This window comes from Bos grunniens, chromosome 27, assembly GCF_055505025.1.
Source record: "Bos grunniens cultivar Pamir isolate PY7600 chromosome 27, Bosgru_T2T1.0, whole genome shotgun sequence".
NCBI classification, from domain to species: Eukaryota; Metazoa; Chordata; class Mammalia; order Artiodactyla; family Bovidae; genus Bos; species Bos grunniens.
In genome coordinates, this window is record NC_141191.1 from 972,807 (window position 1) to 1,000,358 (window position 27,552).

The 27,552-nt window shown below is 51.2% G+C and overlaps 1 protein-coding gene and 1 pseudogene across 2 annotated transcripts; one reads left to right on the forward strand and one right to left on the reverse strand.

The window, feature by feature from the left end:
- Nucleotides 1-8,871: 8,871 nt before the first annotated feature.
- LOC147343373 (liprin-alpha-1-like) lies at nt 8,872-26,339 on the forward strand. Its single transcript, XM_086379658.1, has 10 exons — nt 8,872-8,988; nt 10,744-10,908; nt 12,154-12,270; nt 12,328-12,549; nt 15,860-15,991; nt 19,793-19,872; nt 22,450-22,757; nt 24,688-24,869; nt 25,265-25,488; nt 26,084-26,339. Exons 1-10 carry the CDS (start codon nt 8,872-8,874, stop codon nt 26,337-26,339), a joined length of 1,803 nt encoding a protein of 600 aa, XP_086235784.1.
- LOC147343374 (uncharacterized) lies at nt 15,779-17,991 on the reverse strand (annotated as a pseudogene). The gene is made up of 2 exons (XR_015155953.1): nt 17,922-17,991; nt 15,779-17,003 (listed from the first exon to the last, which is right to left on the reverse strand). The product of XR_015155953.1 is annotated as an uncharacterized LOC147343374 (transcript).
- Nucleotides 26,340-27,552: the final 1,213 nt, after the last annotated feature.

The window sequence follows — 27,552 nt, forward strand, 5'->3', positions numbered from 1 at the left end:
TTTTGCCTACCAGAAGAGGTCCTTTAGCCCCCGCCGCGCGTCCCCAGCCCCTCCCGGGCTGGGGGGAGCGGCTGGACGGGGCCCCGACACCTGCTGCAGACCTGGGTTGCCTGCGCGCGGGCCGCGAGCCCCTCCGCATTCGCATTCGGCTTCCAGGACACCGGACAAACTGCAGTACTGTCTCCATCTGGGGCTCCTTTGGCTTGCCTCAGGCAATCCCGGGGCTTGCACCGACTCCAGCCAGAGCCCCAGCCCCCCTCCCCCCACCCCCTGCCTCGCAGGCCATCGCGCATGCACATGTGCGCGCGCACGCACAGATAGATGTGCCCAAATGGGGCATCTATCTTGTTCACTTATACCGTGGGTGGATCTATGCCTGGGAGTCGGACTGCTGAACCATACGCTACTTCCACTTTTAGTTCCTTCGGGAACCTCCGTATTCTTTTCCATACCGGCTCTACCCACGCCCATTCCTACTCACCGTGGAGGAGAGTTCCCTTTGCTCCACATCTTCTCCAGCATTGGTTATTGACAGACATCGCAGTGAGGCCCAATCGGGCTCATGTGAAGTGGTCCCTCCTTGGAGTTTGGAGTTGAGCCTCTCCAATCATTAGTGATGTGGAGCAAGATGACCTTTTGGAAATGCAGATGCAATGCTGTCACCTCCCTGCTCCAACGGCTCTCGTATTTTCCCAGCATATTGAAGATACGACCACTTCCCTTCAGGTTTGCTCCTCACGTTCTTCTCTGATGTCTTTTGCCTGGAATGCCCTCTGCACTCTTTGGCTTCCATCCCATAGGGCATTTTTCGTTTCTTGAATGTCCTAAGTTTCCCTGGTCACATAGCCTTCCAAGATGCTATTTTCTCTGCCTGAAATTCTTCCTGCAACTCAACCCTGGTTTACCTAGGTTCAACCTATGGACCTCCACGAAATGGTGCCTCTGGAAAGCCTTCCCTGACACCCAGGTTTTGTGGTGAGGGAAGAGGCCCCTCTATAGGTTCTCAAAGGATCTGCCTGTGATGTATTATTAGAGTCGTCTCAGTGAAAGCAGGAACTCTGTGTCTTCTTCTCTCCGCCTTCTATTCCCTGAAACTTATTACATGCCTCCAAGCTCATCGTAGGTGCTCAGTATTTACTTAGTGTGTGAAAGACAGAAAAGCTCTTGGAAGCCTCAAGGGGTCACTTGGCTCGGCACTTTTGATCTCTTTGTATATTTGGCGATTCAATTCTTTCCTTTCCTGGGTTGATGTGTACACTATATTCGAGGCACAACCTAAGGCATGAAGACATGTCCATACATAGAGGTTCTTGCTTTCAAGGAACTCGTACAGCAGATTTCTACAAGTTAGGGCTTTTCAAATGCTCTAGAAGAATGTGAACGTTCAGTATGCTCCATTTTCATTTCAAAGAAAGATCGTTTGACTTCCATAGCAAAGGTGGAGACCTTCCAACGTTGAGGCCAATACTTATACCTTGACCATTTCAGGCAAGTCTTGTGGTTCCTTCTGGAGGTGTGTGGCTCTTGCAGAAATGTGAAGATCTTCCATCGTCCTCAGACTTTGGTGTCATTTGCAATCATCCAGAAAGCTTCCAGGTCTAGGTTCCAGACCACCACCACACACAGTCAGTAGCCAACGGAGTGGATTCCAGGAATACGCATCGTTCACCGGCATTACCGTTGATATTGTTGCTGCACACTCAATGCAGTGGGCAGGGCCTGGATTGTCCACTGGGTCTCATGTGGAATGGAAAGAAGGGCTCCCCCCCCACACACACACACCACCCCCACCCCCACTGTTGACAGCCTTGTGACGAGAAACGGTCCCCGAAACAAGAATCAGACAAACCAGAGAAGCCCAGATGATAGTCCTTGAGATGAAGGAACTAAGCAGCTGGTTGCGATGGCACCAAGGGGAAAGGTTGCTCTTTTTGTCTGCCCCTCTACTCCTTTCTTCCTGGACGCCTTAGGGTTTTGTCATGGAGATTTGAAATAAAGTGCACAAAAGTCATATGTGTTGAATCAAGATTTTGCATTTAACCATCTCTCAAAAAGGAAGAGAGCTTCACCTGCACATGTTTCTTTCAAAACCGTCAATTGCTTTTCAATTCTGGGGTTTCTCTCTTGCCTTGTTCAGTTAGCCTTAACAGTAAAAATCAATGAAAACTACATAAAGATTCAAAGATACCAACAAAGGACAGCTTCTGTTTTTGAAATCATCTTTCCATTTAGTAGAACACGAGCTCTATTCTTTGTATTTTGCCTAGGGAATTAGCAATGTCCTGGTTCAGATGGCAAGGCATCCGCGCGCAGGAGACTGGGGTTTGATCCCTGGGTCGGGAAGATCCCGCCGGAGAAGGAAATGGCAACCCACTCCAGTATCCTCGCCTGGGAAATGCCACGGACAGAGGAGCCTGATGGGCCGCAGTCCATGGGTTGTATTAAAGTTGGGCTCAACCCAGCAACTATGAACAGAAGTATTTCCAAAGACCACACTCAAGTGTGTGTGTGTGTGTGTGTGTGTGTGTGTGTGTATCTCCTCTTGCCGTCTTGGAGTCTGTCTCGGAATCTTCATGTATTTCTGCCTCTGTATCTCCTGACAGCCAGCCGCCGGCCGGTTCGTCTGCCCCTGGCCTCTCCCAGGTGCTCTGGCTCTGGCTGAGGAGCTTGCGCAGGCCAGGTGTCTCCCTTGGCATGGGTGTGTGCGAGTGTCTGTGTGTCTGTCTGTGTGCCTGCCTGTGGCTCGTCTGCTCTCTCAGGAAGGTGGAGGGCTTGGTGTGGGGTCAAAGGGGGGCGTCGGTAGTGTGAAGGGGCGTGGCTGAGGCGCTCCGTCGACCGTGTCTCCCTGGCTTCTGGTGGGTTTGGGCACCGGACAGGTGCTGGGGAAGTTGGGTGCTCAAGTTTCCCTGCGCCTAGGCCCACAGGAGGTTCAGAGGCCCCTGGGCCGCAGGGGTTGGGAGGCGGCGGGCCCCGAAGACCAATACCTCCGGGGCCGCGCGGGCCTGGGCAGCGAATGGGGTCGGGGGGGCGGGATGGCCCCGCTCAGCGATCGCGGCCGGGTCTGGAGCGGCCGGGGGTGGGAGGGCACCAATACCTCCGCACCCCTCATCCCAGCCCCCAGGCCCCGCTCGCACACGTATCCTGCCAGTTACTTCCTAGCACCAAACTGATTTTTCCTCAACATTGTTCAGTGCCTGTCATGGAGGGAAATAGGGAGAGTTACTGAAAAAATATTCAAAGTCTCTTATAGGAAAATATTTTGAAATATTATATTTTAGAAGTATAGACTAGTAAATTTTTTTTAAAGTATTCATCCTATTATGTACAGGCTGTAAAATGCTATCAAGGGGCACTTTTGGATAAATACTTTAAAATATACGAGTCATTTTGGCCTGTGTGAAACAGACTAAATAGCCTAAGCCATGAGTTCCGTTTTAGTCTTAACTCAGATCAACTCGTGGTGGTGGTGGTGGTGGTGGTGGTCATTCGTTAAGTCGTGTCAGACTCCTTGTGACCCATGAACTGCAGCACGCCAGGCTTCCCTGTCCTTCACTATCAAAGAGCCCTGTCTTTTTCACTATCAAAGAGCCCTGTCTTTTTCGGCTACTGTTGTAAATCCCGTAGACTAGCTGATAAACAACAGAAAGTTGTTTCTTGTAGTCCTGGAGGCTGGGGAGTCCCAAGATCATCAGCAGGTGCCACGTCTGGTGAGTCATGTTTCCTGGTTCCTAGACTGCCTGCTGCTTCTCCCTGTCCTCGCAGCACGGGAGCCCATTCCTTCCTGGCCTGACCCCTCCCAGAGTGCCTGCCTCCTAGGATCATCACCACGTGCGGGGTGAAGTTTGAGGGCCCATAAACTGTCAGCCCATTGCAGTCCCTAAGTATACTCTGCATTATTTCAGTCTTTTGAAATAATTCGAGCTTTCCTAATAGCCCAGTACATGTTCTTTTTGTTATATGTTCGTTGGGCTCTTGAAAATAATATGTATCAGTGGGAATGCAGTGTTCCGTGTGTATCAGTTACATCAGGTATGTCACTCATGTAATTCAGCTTCCAGTAGCCACGTTGAGTAAAAGCAGAAGTAGGTGAAATTACCTGTAATATATTTTATTTTAACACACCCCAAATATTATCATTTCAGTGTGTAATCAACATGATAAAACCTAATGCAATAGTTCACGTTCTTTTTTTCATGCTAAGTCTTTAAAATCCAGCATGTGTTTCAGGCTTGCAGCGCATCTCATTGTAGAGCCAGCCACATTTCAGGTACTTCATGGTTGCAGGTGACTACGTACCAGGGAGCCCAGTTCCAGGAGAGATGTGTCTTTAACGTCTCCCACTGGGATTATGAACTCGGCTGTTACTCCTTTTCTATTTCTGTCAGTTTTTATGTATTGATATTTTGAGGTTATGTTATTAGGTACATTCAAGTTTAGAATCCTCATCTTCTTGCTAGACTGAACTTGTATCAGTATGAGATGTTCTTTTTTATTGCTAGTAATGCTTCTTTCTTTAGACACTATTTGACAGTGATGTTGCCACGTCAGTTTTCTGTCCGTGTTAGCTTGGGTATCTTTTACTTTCACCTGTCTAAAAGACCTTCCATCTTAACATGTACCTCTGAATAGTGTATAGTTTTCACTGGAATCAGTTTGAGTATTGGCTCTGTTTATAATGTTGATATTTCAGTGTGTAGACACCATGTTGCTGTGTGATTTCTGTTTGTCCCACCTAGTCTGTGTTCTTTGCTCTTGCCTTCTTTTAGAAGTATGAAGTGTTTCTCTAGTTCTGTGCTCCTCTGTCAGGTTGTTGGGTGTACATTTGCAGACACAGCGTGTGTTTTACATTCAAGTCTAACTTAGTACTCTTACTGCCTCCCTGACACGACTGTTTCCTCCTTGTCACTGTCACACTTTAAACGGTTAGATATATTTTTGGCATTAACATCATTGTTTTGTAGAGTTAGTATTTACCCTCACAGTTACCTCATTGTTGGTCTTTACTTGTTTTTTATATTTCCATCAGAGACTACTTTTCTTTTTCCCAAAGCACTGCCTTAATATTTTTTTTTAGTTCATGTGTGTGGGTGATGAGTTGTCTCATTTCCATTTGCCCTCAAAGTCTCTATTTTGCTTTCACTTTCGAAGAGAGTTTTTGTTGGATGTAGAATTCCAGGTTGGTGGTTATTTGTTTTTCAGCATTTTACAGATGCCAGTCCATTATCTTCTCACTTCCTTGTTCTTGGAAAGTCAGCTGTCAGTGTTGTTGTGCCGTTAAAAGCCACACCCTTTTTCGTCTGAGTGCTTGAACATTTGCTTCTTGCCTTAGGCACCCGCAGAGCTGCTGAAACCAATGTGTGGTTTTCATTTTTGACTCAATGGTCTGATTCTTGAACCAACTCTTACCACTGTCCCTGTCAGTCAGTTCAGTCGCTCCATGTCTGACCCGTTGCAACCCCATGGGCTGCAGCACGCCAGGCTTCCCTGTCCATCACCAACTCCTGGAGCTTGCTCAAGCTCATGTCCATCGAGTCGGTGATGCCATCCAACCAGCTCATCCTCTGTCGTCCCCTTCTCCTCCTGCCTTCAGTCTTCCCCATCATCAGGTTCTTTTCCAATGAGTCAGCTCTTTGCATCAGGTGGCCAAAGTATTGGAGCTTCAGCATCAGTCTTTCCAATGAATATTCAGGACTGATTTGCATTAGGATTGACTGACTGATTGGATCCCCTAGTAGTCCATGGGGCTCTCAAGAGTCTTCTCCAATTCCCCAGTTCAGAAGCATTGATTCTTTGGCATTCAGCCTTCTTCATGGGCCAACTCTCACATCCATACATGACTACTGGAAAAACCATAGCTTTGACTAAATGAACCTTTGTTGGCAGAGTAACATCTCTGCTTTTTAATATGCTGTCTAGATTTGTCATAGGTTTCCTTCCGAGGAGCAAGCATCTTTTAATTTCACCATCTGCAGTAATTTCGGAGCCCAAGAAAATAAAGTGTGTCACTGTTTCCACTGTTTTCCCATTTATTTGCCATGAAGTGATGGGGCTGGATGCTATGATCTTCATTTTTTGAATGTTGAGTTTTATGCCAGCTTTTTCACTCTCCCCTTTCACTTTCACTAAGAGGCTCTTTAGTTTCAGCCCCTGGAGGCATTTCTTATTCCCCTTTCTGTATTTTCTCCACCATGAGGGTCCCCATTTATAGTTTTTAACAACATAGTTTAACAACAGATTCCTTCAATACATTCTATCCCTTTTCCCTCTTATATATATATATATTGTAACCGATCCGTCCTTCAGTTCACTGATCGTCTCTTCAGCTACATCCAATCTGATGTTAAGCCCAGAGACTGAGTTCTTAAATTCAGTCACTGTTATTGTAAAGTTCTAGATTGGTTTTGATTCTCAGAAATTTTTCCTTTTGTCAAGTATATTTTTGAACAGGTGACATTTGCATCTGATACCTCTAGCATACCTCTGATACGCTGATATATATCTCATACCTCTGGATCTGGTTCAGTTCTTTTTCTCTTGGTCCTGTTTGTTGTTACACCCTCTTTTGCTTCTTTGGTTGCATGTTGGACATTATGTTTGGAAAACCCTAGAGGTTCTGAGTGATGCTGCCTTCTCCAGAGTTTCCTCTGACGCAGACCTCCAGTGGGGACAGAGCTGTCTGTTCACTCAGGGCCTGAGGGACTTGAGGCTTGGGGGTCCTTTTAAGCTCAGTCTCAGCAGCCTTCACCCACCTTCCCCCCCGACCCCAGGGAGGAGCTTTCCAGCGTCTCCAGTGTCTGGAAGCCTGGGGTGCCTCCCAGGGCCCCGCGTTCTCGGCAGGTCCTGAAGCCCACCGTCTCTCCTGAGCACCAGGAGGTGACTGATAGTCAGCGCTCAGCCGGTTCGGGCAGAGTGTTGGGTACGTTTTCTGACATCCGGACTGACTCGTCAGGCCTGCGCTTGACTTTTTGTCTCCACAGCCCAAGGAACCCTCCAGAGCTGTGTTAGCCAGCCCCCTCTGCTTGACTTTTTCCCTTCCTTTTCTTCACAGAGTCAGCTTTGCTCAGATGCCCCGAGGGAACGAGCGGCCCTCTCAGTCTCCAGCTCCCTCACTGAGCTTCGCTTTTGTTTGAAATCTTGGATTGTGGCTGCCTAAGGACCTCTTTTAAACCTTATTTAGCTTTTCTAGCCCTTGGTAGGCTGACCTACAAGATGCTTGCGTCAGTCACTGGAAGTGGAGACACCCTGGGGGGGGGGGTCTTCTGTCATCTGAAGCCACATGTAACAGTCACAGTAATTGTCTTGATCAAGTTAATTTGATACCAGGGAAAGCAAGAACCAGGGGTCCTTGCTTGGTACCCATGGCTGTGTTTCTGGTCAGAGTCCCCAGCTTGCCTGGGCTGTTTCAGTGCCATGTGAACTTGGGAAGGAGGTGGAGCAGGCGGCCCACGCGGCCTGGAGACAGAGGAGCCGGTCTCCCCTCTGCCCTTGCCCCTGGCGGCCCAGGGCAGGCCTTGCATTGCCGGGCTGCTGGTGGTGGAGGCCAAGGCTGAGGAGGGAGGGGTTACGTGACCTGTATTCTGTGACATGGTCACACGTGGGTTTTCTTTTTCAGTTTGAAAAAATGACTGCTTTTAGTCTTCCCTCCAGTTTCACTTTAAGGTGGAAAATGAAGATTTTATTCGTAAAGTTGAGCACAGTGACCTTACAGTCTTTTTGAAAGCAACAGTTGATGTTTTAAGAACACATCTCAGAGAACTCCAGTAGATAAAGCTAAAAAAAGAGAACGTGTTCAGGGTGAACTGCGGGCAGGACCCCAAACTGTACCCTGTCTCTCCCAGAGTGTGTAATTGCTGAGATGGGTGGATATAGGACCCAAAGCACCCTGGGGACCGAGGTCCTCAAATGACAGCAGAGGGCCGGGCTGAGCCAGGAGCAAGTGGCCTGTGCCCTGGCGAGTGGAGAACCGCGAGGGTGGGAGTGGAGCCAGGAGAGGGGTGGGAGACTCAGGCGGGGTCTGGGAGGTGCTGGCTGTCGCGGCTCGAGGCAGGGACACCCCTGAACCTCCACCATGCAGTCCCCACGGGGCAGAGTCGTCTGGCAGCCGAGGGTCGAAGTAAAGAGGGCGAGTTCACAGCAGGTTGAATGAACCCCTGTACCCACTGTGGGTTCATTTTAAGTGCCTGGAGTGAGGTTGGTCAAGCCCTTGCTGAGCTCGATGAGGGTTCCGACAGGGAGGACCGAGCTCAGGGTGAGAGTGAGGGGCAGCTAGCGTGGTGAGTCCTCCTCAGCTGAGTGGGTTCTGGGGACGCCCTTGAGTTCAGGGCTGCCCTTTCAGTAGCCTCACTGGAGGCTTGTTTGGGGGGTAGAGGGGGCAGAAGCCCACTTAGAAGACGTGCTCATTCGCAGGGGTGGTGGTTTCTGAAGGAGTTTATACTGGTTGGTTCGACTGTGACCCAGTACCTTGCAGGGTCGTGTTTGACAGGGGGCCTGAGCTGTGGGCACAGCCTGCCTTCTCCTGCACTCCGCACTCAATTGTTGACTTTTTGGCAGCCCCTCTCCCCTCTCTGCACCCTTGACAGTGGACCTGAGCCCAGCCCCCCTGTTGCCACGGAGCCCCTTGTGACCGAGTGGGTTCCAGTTCTGGGCTCCTGGGAGATGTGCTGGAGGCGGAGACTTCATGCCATTTGGTGGTCATAGTGTGAGAGCAGTGGTCATAGTGTGAGAACGGTGTGTGTGAGAGTGGTGTGTGAGAGCAGTGTGTGTGAGAGTGGTGGTCGTAGTGTGAGATTGGTGGTGATAGCTCGGTAGCCGAGGTATCCTACCGTGAAACAGCGGTTGCCCCCGAGTGGGGGGCTGCCCCTATCCGCGAGGATGGGTCGCAGAAGGGCCCGCCTTTGGGCGTTATTCCAGCGCTGCAACCCCAAGGCAAAGGCGAAGACTAGGAAGGACTTGGCCTCGGCCCACGTCCTGGAAGCAGAGCGGCCTGAGGTGAGAGCAGCCGGGGGCTGGGCCCGTCAGATTGGCCCTCACCCGGCGAAGCATTGGGGTTGTGTTTCATTTTGTTAGCATGGTTGTGGGCCCTGCCGGCCAGGGCATTCTGGCCTTAGTGGGCAGGATCGACCCCAGCAGGTTTACCTTGTAAGAGGTTGTGCAGTTGCTGCATGGAGGATGGGCGGGGGCCCCACAAGAAGGGAAACACTGGCTGGAGAAGTCACTGGGGCACATGGACTGAGCTATAGAGTCAGTCCTTGAAGCAGAAAGGGTAAGGCCCTTAATGTCTCCCTTCTTGCAAAGAAAGGATATACGGGCTGGAGGAATCTCTGGGGCATGAGGATGGAGCTAGAGAGTCAGTCCTTGAAGCAGAACGGCTAAGCCCGTTAATGTCTCCCATGTTACAAAACACACACCAGTGTGTCCAGTATTTTAATGACAGGTACCTACTGCTTACGTGTATGACATACACCCTCATAGCTACACATGTCTACTGCATGCCTCTTACAAGTGCTGGGCACTGTTCTGGGTGCTGAACACTCAGTATGTAGTAGGGGATACGTAGCCCAGGATTTTTTTAATTTCTGCAAAGAAAAATAGAAGAACGAAAGACTCCGTGTGCTTCAGTTTGAGCAAGTTCACCACGTGGAGGGCCCCGCATGCACGCAAATTGTGGTAAAGTACATATAACATAAATTTAACATTTTAACCGGTTGATTGAATGACTGGGTGGCTTCTGTGGAGTCAGGCTAACAGATGGCTTTGAGGTGCCATCCGCCTTTTTCCCAGAGGAACACTCCAAAGCCTCGTGGCCTTGTAGACCTTCCTTTTTTTCTTCACTTTCCCCAGTGGCTCCAGGTCTGTGTGTCGTTTAAGAATCTCTTTATCCACTTTGTTGTTAGGTTTATGTTTTGGAAAGTTTCTCAAATGTCCCTGGGTCTTGAGAAGGCAGGCTTGGATTCCAGGTTCTCTCCTGCCGCATGCCTGCCAGGTCGAGGTGGAGGCTGAAGGCCACTCTGAGTTGTGGTGGTCTGTGTGGTCTTGGGGTCAGTGGACCCCTCTTCTCTGGAGGGGCATGGAGGTCCTTTGTGTGGAGCCTGGAGAGACTTGACAGGGTCAGTCTTCACAGTCTCGCTCTCTTTTTAATTTATGTTTGCATTTAGTTTCTCATTTAACTGTTTTCTAGGAATTTCCAACTCCCGAAGGATACACCTACAGGGAGCAGCTTTGTAAAATCAAAGAGGAAATCGCTCAGCTGAAAGCTGAAAGAAACAACACCAGGGTCAGTAGGGGGATTCTCACGTGTTGACATTTGCCCCGCGGGGGTCACCGCTGGCCTCCGTGTGCTGTCTTTAAACATTGTCTGATTTTCAAGTCATTTTCCACATCTTCCCACTGAACAGACCAGGGTGGATCAGTTCTGGGTTCTCATACCTTGCTTCAAATTTCTGATGAGAGCTAATGTAATTTTAGTACATATGAGGGGGGAGTTCTCTTAACTTACATTTTTGTCCACGCTACACTTTGTGTGGGATCTTAGTTCCCCGACCAGGGGTTAAAACCCATGATCCTTGAAGAAGTGTGGAGTCTTAACTACTGGACCCCTGGGGAAGTCCACTCTAACTTTCGACAGAACTGGCAGGATTCCAACGTGCCTTAGCATGTTTCCGGCTATAGCGTGAGGCTGAGAGGAGTTATCGGCCCGGAGTTCGAGCATGAGGTTGAAGGTGTTCCTTTGGCCCTGCCCTGCAGCTGCTGCTGGAGCACCTGGAGTGCCTGGTTTCGCGATATATTCCACCCGTCGGGATGACAGCAGGCAAGCGGCAGGCGCAGTCCCCAGCCGGCATGAGGAGTGAGGTGGAGGTGCTCAGGGCCCTGAAATTGCTCTTTGAACACCACAAGGCCCTGGACGAGAAGGTACCAGCCATCTGGCCGTCCTGGATTTGTACACTTGCTGCCTTGTTAGGCGGATGATGCACATATTTATGTAACTAGTTGACTTTTGAGCGTCTTGAATTCTTGTATATACATTTTTTTCTGTAAGAATTCAGAGTTTTATATGGTTAAAAAGCGTTGCCTGCATACATGCTCAGTCGTGTCCGAATCTTTGCAACCCTGTGGACTGTAGCCCACCATGCTCCTCTCTTCATGGGGCTTCCCAGTCATGAATACTGGAGTGGGTGGCCATCTTCTACTCCAGGGAATCTTCCTGACCCAGGGATCGAACCTGCCCTCGTGCATTGGCAGGCGGATTCTTTACCACTGAGCCACCTGGGAAGCCCCCAGTTAAAAAGTATTAGTTGGCATGAATGTCTCAAGATTTATTATATTCTGTATATCAATTTGCAGTTAAAAACTGGGTAATAATTAATTTAGGAGAACATTTTGTTCTCTCAAACTTAGAATTTAAAGCTGTTAACAAGCAGATTCTCCTGATGTTAAGATCAATGAGAGACATTCAAGGTATTCTGTGACAGTATCCATGTATTAGGGTGAGTATACACTAAGAAGTGTACTAACGTATATACACACATCAACACACAGTGACTCAGCCCCTTTTATTTGAGTTGAGAGCGTGATTACGAGTAGCACTCGAAAGGTGTAGTTTGTTAGAAGAATTAGGTGCCACACATAAAGAGGTAAGTTTGATCAGTCTTTGTGTAATTTCCGTGAAGGGTTTGTCATTTGAATCCTTTCATTTTAAAAAAGAATGAAGGCTGTAGTGGTGGGCATCAGATGTTATTTATCTTTCTGATTGAGGACCCGCCCACCAGGGTTATTTTAATGACTAGTAAACTAGACTTGTGGCTCAGAGTTGCAGGATCTCTTAAGTACCCCTTTGTCCAGTAGAAGACAAATTCTGACTCTAATCACCTGGTGGTATTCGGGATGGATAGCATCACCATGTATTTTCTTTTTATGTTGTGTTTTCAGTTTAGAGTTGAGTTTTCCAGGTGGAGTTTTGCTGTCTTTACTTATTTCTTTACTCTGATTCAATTTTTTTGGTTTTAGCAGATGATTCTTTCAGAGGAGAATAACCAGGAAAAGATACTAGCGGACAGGGTGCTTGATGTACATCATGAGCAAGAAAACATGCCAAGCGCCAATGGAAAGGCAAGTCCTTGGTCTCGCTCTCTGTCTGGTTCTCGTCTTACCATCCAGTCTGTGCGGGGCTGTTGGGACCTCTCACTGATGCACCATGTAGGTCTGAGTGGCCACGAGGGTCCTGTGAGCTCCCAGAGCGCAGAAGGCAGTTTTGACCTCACAGATTGCCCGGAAGTACTGTGTTCCCTCCCTCCCAAAACCAGGCTGTGTAAGGCTTCCTTTCCCCCTTAGAGACCCTCCGACGGCTCTCTAAGCCACAAGGAAGACATGGTTAAGAAGATGGAGCTCCAGGAAATCATAGAGAGGCAGTTGCGGGAGCAGAGCCAGATGGAGGAGCACCTGGCAGCCCTCTCTGCCCACGTGAAACATCTGGAGGAGGACCTGGACACGGCCAGGAAGGACCTCCTCAAGTCCAAGGACATGAACAGAAAACTTGAGCGGGACATCCGCGAAGTGAGTGACTGCAGCTGTGTCTGTTGTCCTGAGGTGGAATGTGGGTTTCTTGTTCTCCCGGGGATCTCAGCCTTGGGATGGCTGCGTGAGTAAGAGCAGAGCACCGGAGAGACCACAACTGGCTGCCTCCCTGCCTCTGCATCGAGGTCTCTGGGGTAGAAGAGGCCTGGTCCAGGCAGTCCGTTGGCAGTGGACCAATGTGAGGGCAGCCCTGACACTGTGCCGCACCCTGGGTGTGGACTCCTCATTTCCACAAGTTCTAGGGGGCCCACTGTGTTCCTTTTTTAAAAATTCATTCATCCATTCATTCATTTATTGGCGTATAGTTGCTTTACACTGCTGTGTCAATTTCTGCTGTACAGCAAAGTGAATCAGTCATCTATCTATCTATCTATCTATTTACGTGTCTGTCTCTCTTTTAGATTTCCTGCCCATTTGCTTCACCACAGAGCACTGAGCAGACTTCCCTGTGCTGTACACTAGGTCCTCACTCGTTGACTTTATGTGTAGTATCAGTGCTGTATATATGTCCACCCGAGTCTCCCGGTTCATCCCCGCCCCCCGCCCCCCGCAACTGCCTGTCGAATGTGTTCCTGATGATGCTGAAATTTGCTTCTGATTCACTCAGGCGAGTCTGGTGACACCTGTGGAGCCTGTTCTCTCGGAGAGATGGGAGCATGCTGTGTGGGCTCTGCTGAGGCAGCTTGCCTGGCCATCTTCTCGAGTTTTCTGAGGTTCCGCTCCTTGAAGGGATGTGTGACAGTGATACCGGCGGTCAGACAAGTCGAGTGGTGTTTGCTCACCCTCAGATCCTCAGGCCCGAGCTGTGTAACCATGTGGAATCGTGATGTCTCTGGCGGTCATGTCTGCGGGTGTCCTGATTTATGAGAAACTCCCTAGCGGTCACTGTGAAAACAGAGAGTGCTGGGGACTCAGGCCTCTTCCTGTGAGCCTCGCCTCTCCTCTGTGCACAGACAGACAGCACCCACCCGGCCCACCCCTCCCCCGTGAGACCGTCTCAGAGAGAACCCCTCCAACATGTGGTACAGCAGGTGTACTTGTTTAGTAGCTTGGTGTGAGTAATTCTGTGTGAGAACTCAAAACAGAAATATTTGCACAGGTTTGCATAAGCTATTCACACTACTCTTTGGCAACAGGAGATTAGGTGGCAGAGTTTAATACGTATAGAATTCTAGAAAATGCGTTTTCAAGACCTTTCACTTTTAAAGTTAGGACTTTGCTCTCACATTGGTTACTTAGTGACCAGGGAGGGACATGAAGTGGATTTTGAAGTGGCGGACAGGAGTTGCACCAGCAGCAAGTTCTGGTCCTGGTTTGAGCGTTTCATCCATGTGGTGTAACTCTGCTTTTGAAGAACTAGGCTTGAGAAGGCTGCTCCCAGTTGTGTACAATTTGACTTCTGTTTCCACTCGTTAATATTCTACTTTAATTCTGAGGAAATTGCATGAGACTTTTCCAACTTTCACTCGAGGAAACGAGCCTCAGAGCTCCCCGTTGGATCTGTTGAAGGTCCCTCCCTGTTCTGGGTCAAGCCCGCCTGTATGGTGTAGCCGACAGAGGTCCTGACTTCATGCCAGATACCTTCCCTCCTGGAATTCTTGGAATAACAGGGTAGTTTAGTATACTTTTCGTTTGCTGTTTGGGTTTATGATGTAGAAAAGAAGCTTGGTAAACCAAGTGGCTGGACAGAACGTTAAGACAGACGGGTGCCAATCGTGGCAAACGTGACCTTTGGGATAGGCGCATTTTTGCTCACGTCCGAGAAAACTGCCGTGTCTAGGACTTTTATTCTGAGGATGTTAACTTTATGTTTGATTTGAAACTTAGGACGACATCAGTAATAAACTTGAAAATGAAGTTGCAAATAAGGATTCTAGGCATCGACAGGTAATGGCTTTTATGAACCGTGTCTGACTTTTATAGTAGTGAATTACTGAGGAAGGAAGGTAAAGATCTTTTCATGTGACTCCCACATTGGAAATCAAGTCCCAGTGTAAAGTTCTTATGACCCTAAAATACTGTGTTCAAAAGTGTGGATGTACATCATGGTAAATCAGCTGTACTGGAAGGAAATACATTTTTAAAAAATTGCGGGTGACTGCAACTTACAGGTTTGAATTATTTGGGACTTGGTTTAACCATTTTGTGGAATTCCATTCCTGACTCTTTTGTTTTACTTGAAGGTGAATCTGTTGGCTTGTTAGAGTTGTTACCGAAAGAGTAGAGAGCAGCAGGGAACTTCACGGCAGCTGGCTGCCTGTTGGGAACTGGGGTCACTGTGACAAAAGGCAGGGTTAGAGCTCCGGTCTGATTAGGGTTTGTACTTCCTGTGGTGTGGTGAGCCTTACTCGCTCCTGTTCCCGAGTGGTCTCAGATAATCAGGACTTAACCAGGAAAACCAAATCTGGCTTCTCCAAAACAAAGTGAGTCAGTCTGGTGTGTGCCAAAGTGTATCATTGTCCCCACCCCAAAAATAAAATACTAGAAAGCCATTGAAAAGTATGATGGGGAATGCTAATTAAAAGCATCACGATATACAAAATAATGGCTGTAAAAGGCAGATCAGAAAATACTATGTACCATATGCTATTGTTTTCTGCGGGTTTTAAAGCATAGCATATTGTTTGTGTACGTACATAGAGGAATACGCACACAGAAAAAGTAAGAAAGCTGCTTAGAAACAAATGCTAACCTCTCAGGAACCTGAGCTTATAGATAGTTTATTTTTTTTTGTTTTTTAAAAAAGAATCTGTCTAAATGTTCTACATTGAAAGTTTTTCAGTGTAAGAAGATCTGTTAAAAGAATAATCGTGCATTTACAAATACTAGTTGACTGGCATTTCACCAGGCATGCTCTTATCAGGTCTGTATTTCAGAGGAGATGAAAGCCATATTTTGGCTTACACACCCGTAGCCATCTGCGGTCGGTAGGGTTCCCTCTAAATGATGATTCTGGTGATATTTTAAGAAGGGTCTGTAGTGAACCCTTCTTCCTGTAACTTGTCGATAAGAATGAATAAGATTCTACAGATCTTCTTTAATATAGAAGAACTTTTTTTTCTTTTTTTAAGATGTCCTTGGGGAATGTTTAGGAAAAGCAAATACTCTGGCAGGAGGCATTCTGCTCACTGAGACCAAGCCCAGGAACACTGAGAGAAAATTTACCCTGAGGGAGCTTCCGAAACAATGAATCCACTAGACACGTGCATTTAGGTTTTGTCTCAGCTTACTTAAAGCGACAGTGGCTACACCTCTCGGCCTGTGTTGATCCTCTGCTCTCCCTTTGTAGACAGAGGATAAGAACCGCCAGTTGCAGGAGCACCTGGAGCTGGTAGAGAAGCTGCAGCAGAGACTGCGGAGGGCAGAGACGCTGCCCGAGGTGGAGGCGGAGCAGGCGCAGAGGGTGGCCTCGCTCTCCAAGGTGCTGCTCTGGGTCCCTGGGGGGCGGGCACAGGGAGGGCCTGTTCCCCTGCTCTCCCACCGCGCCCCTGCCCGTGCTGCTCAGTCCACACAGGAGCGCAGACGTGGGGGTCGTGCTGCCCGTCTGAGATGGGAGCGCTCCCTGAGTGTCAGGCACGCCCCACTTCTGCATCATCCCTACGTTAATTTCCCTCCAGTTTTGTCCCAAGTTGTGTGTGTGCCTAGGACGCTTCAGCTCCGAGTCACTGCTGCTCAGAGTTCAGTCAGCCACTCAAAGCCTAGCAGGATAGAGACCTAGAAAAATCCCATTCTCGTTTAAGAGATGGCCAAAATAGCTCTGTAATGAACACAGTTTTAAGTTGTTATCCATACACTTGTTAAAGAAGTCCCAGCAGGGCACGTGCAGACCCGAGGCCCCACTCCCCACTCGCCGTCCCCAGAAGCCCGTGGATGAGAGGCCATGTCCTTGGGATGTGGCCCTGCTGGGGGCACCGACCCCATTGCCAGCCAGCCAGCCACCCTGTCCTTCTGACGGGAAAGGTGTTGCCCTGCGCTGCCAGTGGGCACTGGCTGAACATAGAGAGTCGGGCCGGGTCTGTGCTGACGTGGCTGTCGGAAGCCTTGCCAGGAGCTCAGTGAGTGCCCGAGGGGCCATCACGTCGTGGGAGGCCGCAGGTGTCCGGTGCTCACAAACCCTCCCAGAGCAGGGTCACTAACAGCCGCCAGGGGGCACCCTTCTGCCTGTGATCTTCCTCTCCAGGCTTGGTTTCTCCTCTCCCCTGGCATCTCTGCTGTCCATCCCCAGTCGGCCTTGTAGTCCGACCTTTTGTCTTCCGGAAGCTCTACCACTCAGGAGGCTAAACGGTTCGAACTTCCTTCCCAGCTTAGGAAGGTAGAACGTGTGCCTCGGGTTTGCCGCTGTCTGCTGCCCACGCGGGCTCGCCACAGGCAGTCAGAGGAGGGAGTGCAGCGGCCGTGGGTGTGGGGCCTGGGGCACGGGGAGCACGTCTCCTCTCACGAGCTGGTCACCAGCATCCTCCGTGAGCCATGTGTCACACACGAAGCCGCGCAGGCTGTGTGAGCAGGCATGCGGGCATGCCCCCGGCGAACCCAGGGCCTGTGGTTCGCACAGAGCATGGCCCGCTTGCCGCCCCTGCGATCACAGCCCGCGTGCTGTCAGGACAGGGTTGTTGTGAGCGGAGCTGACGCTGTTCTTGGCCGACAGGCAGGAGAGAGAGACACAGCAGCATCGAGGATAGGCTGCGCCAGATGGAGGCCCAACTGGAGGCAAAGAACAAGGAGCTGCAGCGGGTGCCTGTGCTGACAGGGAGGCGGCGTCTGGGCAGGAGACATGGCTTGGGCAGGGGCCAGCACTGCCTTTCTCCACCAGTCCCGTCTCTGGCATCGAGTGTGTGCCTGTGTGGCCCCATCTGCTGATCCGGGCACCCACCTCCTTGGGAGCAGGGCCAGAGGTGGTCACCCATAGGCAGTGGGTAGGAGCCAGGGCTTCCCCACATTCAAAGAGGCTGCTTGTTGCTCTGACCAGCCAGTCCGGGGAGCTGCTTGGGATACAGGTGGACCTCCCAACTGCCCCTCAGACAAACCTAGGGGTGCCAGCCTGGGGCCCATGAAACTGAAGGCATGGCACCCAGGTGTGGAGCCTGCTTGCCTCGGATGTGGCGCTGGAGTCCCACATGCCAAACCGCTGGTCCAGAAACGGTGTGTGTGTAGGATGGCTGCCTCTAGACAGGAGAACCGCAGTTGCGCTGCAACAGAAGGCGCGTCAGGAAAGGGTGATGGTGGAGGCTCACATCACCGAGTCCTGAGAGAGGTTTCCTGGAAAGGTTGGCCACACGGCAATACAGACCATCCAGGAAATGGAGTGGGGATCCCGGGTCCAGCCTCACGTGTCAGTACTGTCCCCACCATACCTGTGTTCTTGGGCCTGGACTGCAGAGCCTCACAGGCGGACTTCCAGGGGGCAGTGGTTCTGACTCCCATCGTGAGACCCGCGGTGAGGCGCCCTCCCCGCTTAGGTAGAGAGATCAATATCTCCCGATCAGGTGTGCACTTCTTACTTTCATAACTGCTGCTCAGAGGCTGTTGAGATCGGGATGCTGTTTATGACTAGACTAAGCCAATTCAAAGTCACCTTTTGTTTTGCTTTAAAAATCTTTGAATGCCCATGCCTTATTGTGGAAGCTGTGACAGGTTTTGTTTCCTTGGGCTCAAAAATCACTGCAGACGGTGACTGCAGCCATGAGATTAAAAAATGCTTGCTCCTTGGAAAGCTATGACAAACATAGACAGCATATTGAAAACTAAGAGACATCACTTTGCCGACAAACCATATACTCAAACCATATATGACAAACCATATACTCAAAACTATGGTTTTTCCGGTAGTAACATATGGGTGTGAGAGTTGGACCATAAAGAAGGCTGAGCACTGAAGAATTGATGCTTTCGAATTGTGTTGCTGGAGAAGACTCTGCTTTAACAGAAAATAAACTTTTTAAATGTATTACGATGGAGAATTGCAAACATGCACAAAACTGGATGGAGTAGTATAATAAATACCCATGACCCGTCCCGTCAATTAGTCTCAGCAATTTCTCATACAGAGCCAATCTCAAATAGATCATTCTTTTGTCTTCTCTCCATTTTTTTTTTAATACAGTAGGTCCTAAAACAGCTTTTTAAACCTTGAAATTGATGCTCATCTTACAAAACACAGACTTGGCAACTTTGTTATTGCATTTAAAAGTTGCTTGAGGTAATTATTTCCAGTTTTTTAATATGAATTTTCATATTGGAAAAGACCCTGATGCTGGGAAAGATTGAAGTCAGGAAGAGAGTGGATGACAGAGGATGAGATGGTTGAATGGCATCACCAACTCAGTGGACATGAGTTTGAGCAGATGCTTAGCAGAAGTCGAGTTCCATTTTCCTTATGGCTAATCCACTGCTATAACACGTATAGCACTTCTGGTTTTGAACACTGAATGTGTTTGCATTATAGATGGATTTAGAGTGTGTGGCTGTTGTGTGTGGTTCAGAATTCTGAGTAGTCCTTTCAGGGATCACCCAAAAGCTCAGACAAAGCGTGAGCCATTCACGTGGACTGTGCTGTGCGTCAGAAAGATAATACGAGCCACCTACACAATCTAAAATTTCCTAAAAACCAACGGGCTACTCGACGTCCTTCTTTCACCATGAGTCTTGAAATCCTCTGTGTGATTTCCACATCGGGCTTTGCACCAGCCTGTCTCACGTGCTCAGGGGCTGCAGGAGGCAAGTGACTGCCATGGCCGACAGCACAGAGCTTCCAGGTTGAGTTGAGTGACTCACAAACTTGGCCCGTTTGACTTGTTTTACCCCATGAGCAAGTGAAGTGGGCTGTAGAGGAATGAATGTGAGGAATGCAGGTGAGCTCCATGGAGACAGTTTAAAGCAGTGAGAGGAGGGAGGGCAATAGAGTGAGTCGTGTCCCCCTGACCCGAAACCCCCGCCTGAAGTCTAGCTTCTCTCTACAGACTTCATCGTTGTTAATGGCTTGCCATGTTTCCTCCAGAGAAACCTTTTCTACACCTGAGATGGAACTTCCTCCTCATTATGGTTTATAAGGGTTAATATTGTTCTGAGTGTTTCTATTTGCTAGGGACTCTTAGAGAACATTTTCTCAGAATTACAATGTTGGGAGTTGATACCTACTGATGTAACCTGTTCTGCACATTTTGGTGCAAGTCACTTTACATCCAGAAAGCAAGCGGTGCAGGCTGTGTCATTTGCTGTTTCGTAGGACCAGCTGATTCTAAACCTGGAAACCCTGAGAGCCGAAGTGGACCAGACGAGACTGCGAGGGGCTCCCTTCCACCACAGGTAGGCTGCTCCCCCAGGCAGCTCCCCTCAGCGCTGTCGAGTGTGACAAGGGCCTGTCTGGTGTGTGGACAGTATGACTGGGTGTTGCTCATGGTCGCACCTCAAGGAGCCTGTAGCTTCGTGGCCAGCGAGAGGGAAGAGACAAGCATCGTTCCTTAGGGTCAAACTTGGTACCACGGAATGGTCGTCACAGGATTGACAACACTCAAAACCACAGCAGAGGTTTGGAAGTAGGGGGCCGACCAGTTGGTATTTGGGCGTATTCATCTGAGGGGCCTGACAGACTGTGACGCTGACGTTTCTGAAGAGTCGCAGAAGGTTAATGACCTGTAGTCTTTTGACTGCGGTGGGAGGAATCACCTGGCTTGTGAATGAGGAGAGCAGATTACTGAGCATCCTGATTTTTTCTTCCTCGTTGTTATAGGGGCGGTAATTCTTATTAAGTATTTAAATGTTTCTTTGGCTTCTTCACGGAAAACGGTCACAAGTGAGAGATAAACTTTAGCAAAGGTTATTAAGTGCTTACTGGTGACATTCATTCATCTGTAGGAAATGGACTACTGCTTGAATCCTGACTTAGGAGACAGTTTGGAGCCCATACGCATATTTCTGTGTTTGAGTGCTTAGGGGATCCTCGCAGTCCAGAGCCCCCACCCAGCTTTCTTCTAGAGAAAAGGAGATGTCATTTGAGACAAAGGCAGAGCCAGAAACTGGTCCTGTGTCTGAAACCATGGTGGGTGGAGTTCAAGGAGAGCACGTGCCCTACAGAACAGGAGGGGACGTGGCCGGACTTGGTGGCAGAGCTCCTCCAGGGTGAGGGGCTGGGGCTGTCAGAGGTGGGGAACCCCTGCTCCCAGGGTGGACGAGGTGAGTGTGAGGAGGACTGCGTAGACAGTGGAGGAAGAGGAGGTGGACACGGCCTCCTCCTCTTGGGGGTTTTTGGGTAACGAGGAGGGACCTGGTGCCAGGAACCGAGGCCTGACACAATTGGGGGCTTCAGATGGAGAAGCCTGGGGCCTGGTCACCAGTCCCGTGTGTGTCAGTGAGAGTGAGAGACGAGAAGAGGAAGCAGCCGCGGGGCAGGAGGAGCCGCTGTGCTCTGAAGACAGTGGGCCACAGCGGCTGGTGCGAGGGAGGGGTGTCTCCAGGAGGCAGCTCTGGAGGGGTCACAGCAGTGACTTAGCAGCACAGGTGGGGCCTCAGAGTGGGGCTTGTGGGCAGTGTGGGCTGGGTGGGGGGCACTGTGCTGCCTCAGGAGGGAGGGAGTGGGGACTGAAAACTGGCTCACAGGCAGGGCAGGCACGGCGTATTTGGTGGGACCTCCCAGAGGAATTGGTCACCTTGTCTCTGAGACATTCTCCCGGAGGAAAGAGCTTCGGGTGAGGAGGGGGAGAGAGATGGAGGTTGCACCCTGCGAGGGGACTGGGAGGTGATGGTTGGGGATTGACCCAACCCGGAGGCCTCTGTGGCCCTCAGAGGACCCTCGAGGGTCCCCAGTCCACAGCGGGACTGTGTCGTACCCCCCACTCAGTTCCCAAGTGTGCTCTAGCCCCAGGCACTTGGGTGGAAGTGGAGCAGAGAAGGGAAAAGTTCTGTCAGGAGGGAGGGGAGATGGGAGGGAAGACAGGTGTGGCTCCGGGAGATTCCAGATTTCCATCTCCTGTGCAGCACAGTGTTCGCAAAACCGTCGAGCAGAGCAGCCTGTGACCCCGAGCAGGCTGAGCTGGTGGTTGGCCCTGGCCACTCTGCAGACATATGGGGTGTCCTGTCCTCGGAGGAAGGCCCTGTCTCCTGGGTTTAGGGACTTCTGCACATGAAGGCACCACCCTCGTCCCAGAGACAAGACTGAGCAGAGCCCGGGCGTTCTTGCAGTACAGGCTGCTCACAGTCAAGGCGGGGCTGCCCTGCCTCCCAGCAGGCCCCTGCTGAGTGAGCTCCTGGCACCTGCAGGCCCAGGCCTTAGTGCTCAGGGCCTGAGCATCTGTGCTGGGCCTTGTTCAGCCCAGACTCTGGTGACACGCTCACCTCTGCTTTAATGGGAGACACCAATGGTGCTCAGCTCCGAGCTGTGGGTCCGAGGCTTTTCTGCTGCGGGTTGCCTGAGGCGCCTTTAAAAGCACTGAGAGCGGTGCAGACAGTGTTCCAGGCAGACCGGTGATTGTGATCCACAGACTTCCCGTGGGAAAGGGAGGTCAGAGCAGGCGTGGGCCAAAGGGGAGGTGGGGTGCCAAGGGGAAAGCAAAGCAGGTGCACGCCCTGCCCTGGAACTTGAGAGCGGGCTCCAGGGGGACCCTGGACGCCCCAACCCCAGACAGCCGGTCCTGTCCTAGTCAGCTCCACACCCTCGCGGCAGCACTGCCTTCCCCACATACGGGACTTTTCCAGCTGCTGGGGATGAGCCCTGAGTGTCTGCAGAGCAGCGGGCGGCCTGTTGCTATTGGAGCCAGGAGGGCAGTGCCCTCCCGGGGGCCCTTTTGCTGTGAAATTGCCGATCTTCCAAATGGACAGGCTTTGGCTCGTCTGACAGAGTGAGCTCTCTTTTCTTCTAACAGCACTCTTCTTCCCCGTGTGTTTCAGCCGACCCCACTTGGGCAGCGCCCCGGACCTCAGGTTCCCTGTGGCGGACCGGCCGGCAGACTCCTTGGGCAATGGGGCGGTGCTGCGGTGCCCCCAGAAAGGCCGGCTGGCAGCGCTGCACGATGAGCCATCCGAGGCAAGGACCCCGCCACCCCCTTCCCATCCCTGGTGGGCACCTTGTGAGGCACCTGCCCCCTCACACTGTGGTCCTGAGGTGGGTTTGGAACAAAGCGCTGATAGATTGCTTTACGTCTCCCCATTTTCCTTTTTCTGGCTAAGAGTTTACTTTGAAGGCATGCTTTTTTTCCGTAACCAATTTTGATTATTTGTGGCCTACTGTGAGGCCCAGCATGGTACTAATTAGCACAGTTTTGAAATCGTCCTACGAGTAAATGGATACACATATCCATCAGCTTATAGTGAGAAGAATTCTCACTGGGAGTTTAAGTGCCTTTATCTTTTCGCCTCATTCATGCCATGTATTTGTTCATACATGTCTGTGTTTTGAGCTTCCACATTCAGTGAGCAGTTAGTTTGGGCCAGACATGGTCAGAAGTAGGACTCCAGCAGTGAATTAAAAACCGTGTGTGTCCTTTATCCACTGCTACGTAACGAATCATTGCAAAGCTTAGTGACTTCCCAGGCAGCAGCTCCCAGTCCCCAGTGCCTGTGCATTCTAGCAGGCAGGCCTGGTTCAGGGCCTCCTGAGGGCAAGGGAAGGCCCCCCAGGGCTGGATGGCAGGCTTTCAGACTCACCTGGCTGCTGGGGACAGGCCGAGGTCCCTGCTGTGTGGCTTTCCCATGGCCTGGCGCTCCTCGGAACACCCTCTGAGAGCGAGGGTGCGGGGTTTAGCCCGGGGCCTTTCACGCCCTGGTCTCAAGGCCGCACACCTTCACTTCTGTTTGCGAGAGTGAGCTGCGAAGTCCTGCCTCGCTCAGGGGCTGAGCAGGAGTTGCCCCTTCTGCCTCTTGAAGGGAGGAGGATGGAAGAATTTGTGGACCCCTTTTTAAACCCATGCAGCCTGTTGAACAGTAATGAGCAGGGAAAGGAGACCAGAGTGCCTGAGTTGTCCAAGGAGGAGGGGATGATCGTGTGTAAACAGGGTGGCCAGTGAGGTGACACCAGGAGGGTGACCTTGAACCAGAGACCCAGAGGCAGGAAGAGAAGTAGCCACTCGGAGATAGAAAAAGGGTCATGTCAACCAGCGGGGACAAGGGAGAGAGTAGGCCACATCAGGGAGGAGCCTGGGCTCAGGCCTGAGCAGCTCGAGGCCAGAGGCTGTTTCCTGAGGTGAGGAGGGCGGCTGGGGCGGGGAGCTAAGCTGGGCCTCAGCCCTGTTGAGGTGGACGAGCCCATTGGGTGTCCCGGGGACGTGTCAGGAGAACAGCTGAGTGTTCCGGCCTGCATCCGGGAGAAAACTCATTCAGGTCAGGGTGGACTTCGGGTCGTGGGCATACAGATGGCATTTAAAGGCACGAGCACAGTAAAGTCACCAGGCGGGTGCCGGTGGAGAGAGATGGGGTGCAAGGGTAGGGCTGTGGGGCATCCTGCATTCCAAGGTTGAGAAGGGGCGCAAGGGACTGAGGAATAACCGCAGGGAGGGCAGGGCCTGGAGCCCAGGGAGAAACATGCTGGGGGCAGGGGGTGGCGGGGGGGAGGGCAAGGAAAGGAAGGGGCTTGGTAACTCGGGTTCCTCGAGCCCCTGGGGAATTGCCCTGCAGGGCGGGGCTCACCGCCTGCTGGCAGAGAAGTGGAGACCTGGCGGGGAGGGGGACCATAGAGGCCACTCCCAAGGAGCTTTCAGAGACCCGCAGTGGGTGCTGCAGGGAGCCCTGGAGGAGGAATCTGCTGGTTCCCCTTGTGTGATTGGAAGGCGAGAGAAGGGAGAGGACATGCCGATCGGGCTGATGGGGGTGAACCCATAGGCAGCTGGTTCGCTGGAGCAGAGGAGGAATGATGGCAGGCGGTCCCGGAGCCAGCGAATGGGGTAGCCCAGCCCTGGGGCGGGGTCGTGATGAAGACAGGAGGCTAGGGCACTGGACACAGGGGCAGGGAGCCAGCAAGCCAGCACCTCGAGGCTGCCCCTCAGTTCCTTTGAGATCCTGTCTGGGAACGAAGGCAGGACCTGGGTGACAGTGTGGCAGGGGGGACGTTTTCCGAGAGAAGGGTGTGAGGTGTGAGAGCGGGAGGGCGGCACGGGGCCCCGCTGGCACTATCCCATGTGTCTCTGATGACAGAGCCACCCTTGCAGTGCGAGGAGCCATCCCCCAGAACAGCCCGAGGGCCTGTGTCCCGAGAGGAGAGCCACGGAGGGGCTGGCCCTCCCGTCTCCTGGCTGCCCCTGCTTGCGCCTCTCTGTGGGTGTTCAGACCAGCCTGGGAAACGGAGGACTGGGAGCCTGCGAGGACGGCACACTCTGGTGAACTGGTACCAGTGATGACCGCTGATAGGGACCCAGCGGCTGCCAAGCTGAAGGGTTCTTTTTTCTTATTTTCCTCCAGCCTGGCTGATGGAGGCATGGATGTATTTTTGTAATTTTCAGTTTCTGTCTCTGACTCCATCAGCCCACCCTTGTGAATAACCTCATAGGATTGCCTGCCGTCCACGCTGAGACCTGAGTGTCACCAGGCCATCTAGGAACTGGATTCTCCCCCTGCCTGTTTCTTGAGTCCTGTTCGCTTAAGAGATGGCAGTGTCTCATGAGCATGGTCCATTTATCCAGAGTCAGGGCTTCCATGTAAAATTGGGTTCAGTTCCTGATAGACTTGAGCTGCCCTGAATGTCGCTGATGAGACGTGGTCCTCTCATGCCCAGGTGCAGACCCCGAAGGAGCAGGACTGGGAGCGAATGCAGCAAGCCAGCATGCTGGCCGACGTGGCCCAGGCATTTGAGAGTGACGAGGGCGTGTCTGACGACGAGGGCGACAGGGTCACCCTCTTCAGCTCGGCCACTCAGCTGTCACCCGGCAGGCAGGCTGATGCCAAGCCTCTGACCGTGATGATGCAGGAGCAGCTGGACGCCATCAACGAAGAGATCCGGTGAGTGATCCTGAACTCAGCTCCCCAGAAACTCGGTTTCTCTGAGGAGCTGTCTTCTCCTAGGGACGTCTGAGTGTTCCATAGTAAGAAACCTGACCTCAGGTCTGCTTCAAGAATTTTCAGTTTTGAGATGGCCCTTGATTACAGAGCTCGGTCAGCCAGGGCATTCTGTCCGTGGTGTGGTGTCAGCACTCTGTGGGGGCGGGGGGGGGAGGCGTTGTGGGGTGTCCCCCCTCAGCTCTGAGCCACAAGGTGAGTGAGGTACCGAGGCGGTGTCCCCTGTGGCCCGTGGACCCTCCTGTGTCCCTCAGAGGCCCCCATGTTCTGGTGAAAAGCCACCTGGTGAAAGCTGGGGTTTTGCGCTTGGCAAATTCCCACTCAGATCTGCATTTTCCTTTTTAACTTAATGCAGTGTGAAGATTGGCTTGTTGTAAGACAGTGGTCCAAGGACGTGTGTTTGAGTTTTTCTCATCTCATCAGTATATTTAAGAAGTTTTCTTTAGACACCGTCTTGGCAGTTATAACAATTTTCAAAACAGGATAGAATCCAAAGGCCTGCCTCGTGGTGAGCGGGGGGCCTTGGGTCTGGGTGCAGCCAGGTGGCTGGGGGCCCCGAGGCCTGCCTGGTGCCACACCCGCACAGCTATGCCCGTGTCCCGAGTCCACGTTCAGAGTGTCCGCAGGCCGGTGACCCTGCACAGGACCAGGCAGAGCTGCTGCTCAGACTGTTCTCATCACGTCACCCCAGGCCGAGGTGCCCGTTCCTGTCGGCCGAGTGGGATGCTCCGGGGGAAAGGCAGGGGGTGAATGGGACAACCAGCAAATGCAGGTGGTGTCGCCTGCCCATTTGACGCCAAGACAGACAGCTTTGTGGCCGTGTTTGAGCACAGATGAGCTCAGAAAGATGGTCTTTCCACGTCCCTGCAGGAAGTATGGAACGGTTATATATTAATATTTTTATTTTTACAGCAAGTTGTCAGGTAAAAGTGATTTTTCCTTATGCGACAAGTTGACTTGATGTAAATGGTCAATTCTGTCCATCAACTTGTTATCAACAGTGAAAAACTTTCCAGATGTATGAGTAGAAGTGAAGCTGGAGAGTTTACTTCCTGTAAGAATCTTGTATTTTAATTTGAAAGTCATTTTATTTGCATAATCGTGTATTTAAACTGCTATATAAAAACATCCACCACACATTAGGGGAGAAGAGCAGAAACTGTGAATTCTAGGTTAATGCAGCACATTGACATGAATCCAGGAACTCACACAAAGCTGGTGGAGAACCTCATCAAGTGATGCGTCTGTATATATACAACCTTAAAAAAAAAAAAAAATCAACTCGGCACTTCATCTGGTCTGGAGACTTGTGTTTAGAAACTGCAGCTTGTTCGTGAATTGCTGTTTTGATTATACAGAGTTCCTGATTCCCAGTGGAAAAGACTTGAGGCACTGACGTGCATCTCTGCCCTGAGAGCAGGGGAGGTAAGGGTTGTCAACTTGAGGTATCTCTTCACAGGAAAGAGAGTGGCCACCAGGGCCCCTTCAGAATGTTAGAGTAAATAAGTGAAATCAAGCGTGAATGATCAGGGCCAGTTTGTAAGACTCAACGCTAAGTTATTCTAAGTTTGAGAATATTCAAAAGAGGAAACGTAGAACCTTTTGGCTGAGATGTTCCTTGAGCAACTGTTTCTGGAATTTGCTAATCATGACACAGAATGCCAGCCCAAATTTATTGTCCAGATAGGTTCCTCTGCTGACAAAGGCAGGTGACGTATTTTATTCTATTTTAGGTTGATCGAAGAAGAGAAGGAGAACACGGAGCAGCGGGCCGAGGAGACTGAGAGCAGGGAGGACAGGGGGAGCTTAGGCAGCCTCCGTCGTTTTAAATCAGTGAGCTCCCTCAACCTGCTTCCCACGTCCTCGCATGCTGGCTCCTGCCCACCCCTGCCCAAGCCCAGAACGAGGCGGCACAGCCTGGCACAGGAGGGAGACCAGCTGGGCATCATGACTCTGGTATGTGTCTGCCTCCTCCCTGCCGCATCCCTCCCCCAGCACGCTGTTTTT

Excerpts from the sequence above, each read along its gene's own strand:
- LOC147343373 (XM_086379658.1), top strand. The coding sequence starts at position 8,872 with ATGGGTCGCAGAAGGGCCCGCCTTTGGGCGTTATTCCAGCGCTGCAAC. Across the intron at positions 19,873-22,449 it reads GGGGCTCCCTTCCACCACAG|CCGACCCCACTTGGGCAGCG; the intron begins GTAGGCTGCTCC and ends CGTGTGTTTCAG. Across the intron at positions 24,870-25,264 it reads TGCGAGGACGGCACACTCTG|GTGCAGACCCCGAAGGAGCA; the intron begins GTGAACTGGTAC and ends TCTCATGCCCAG.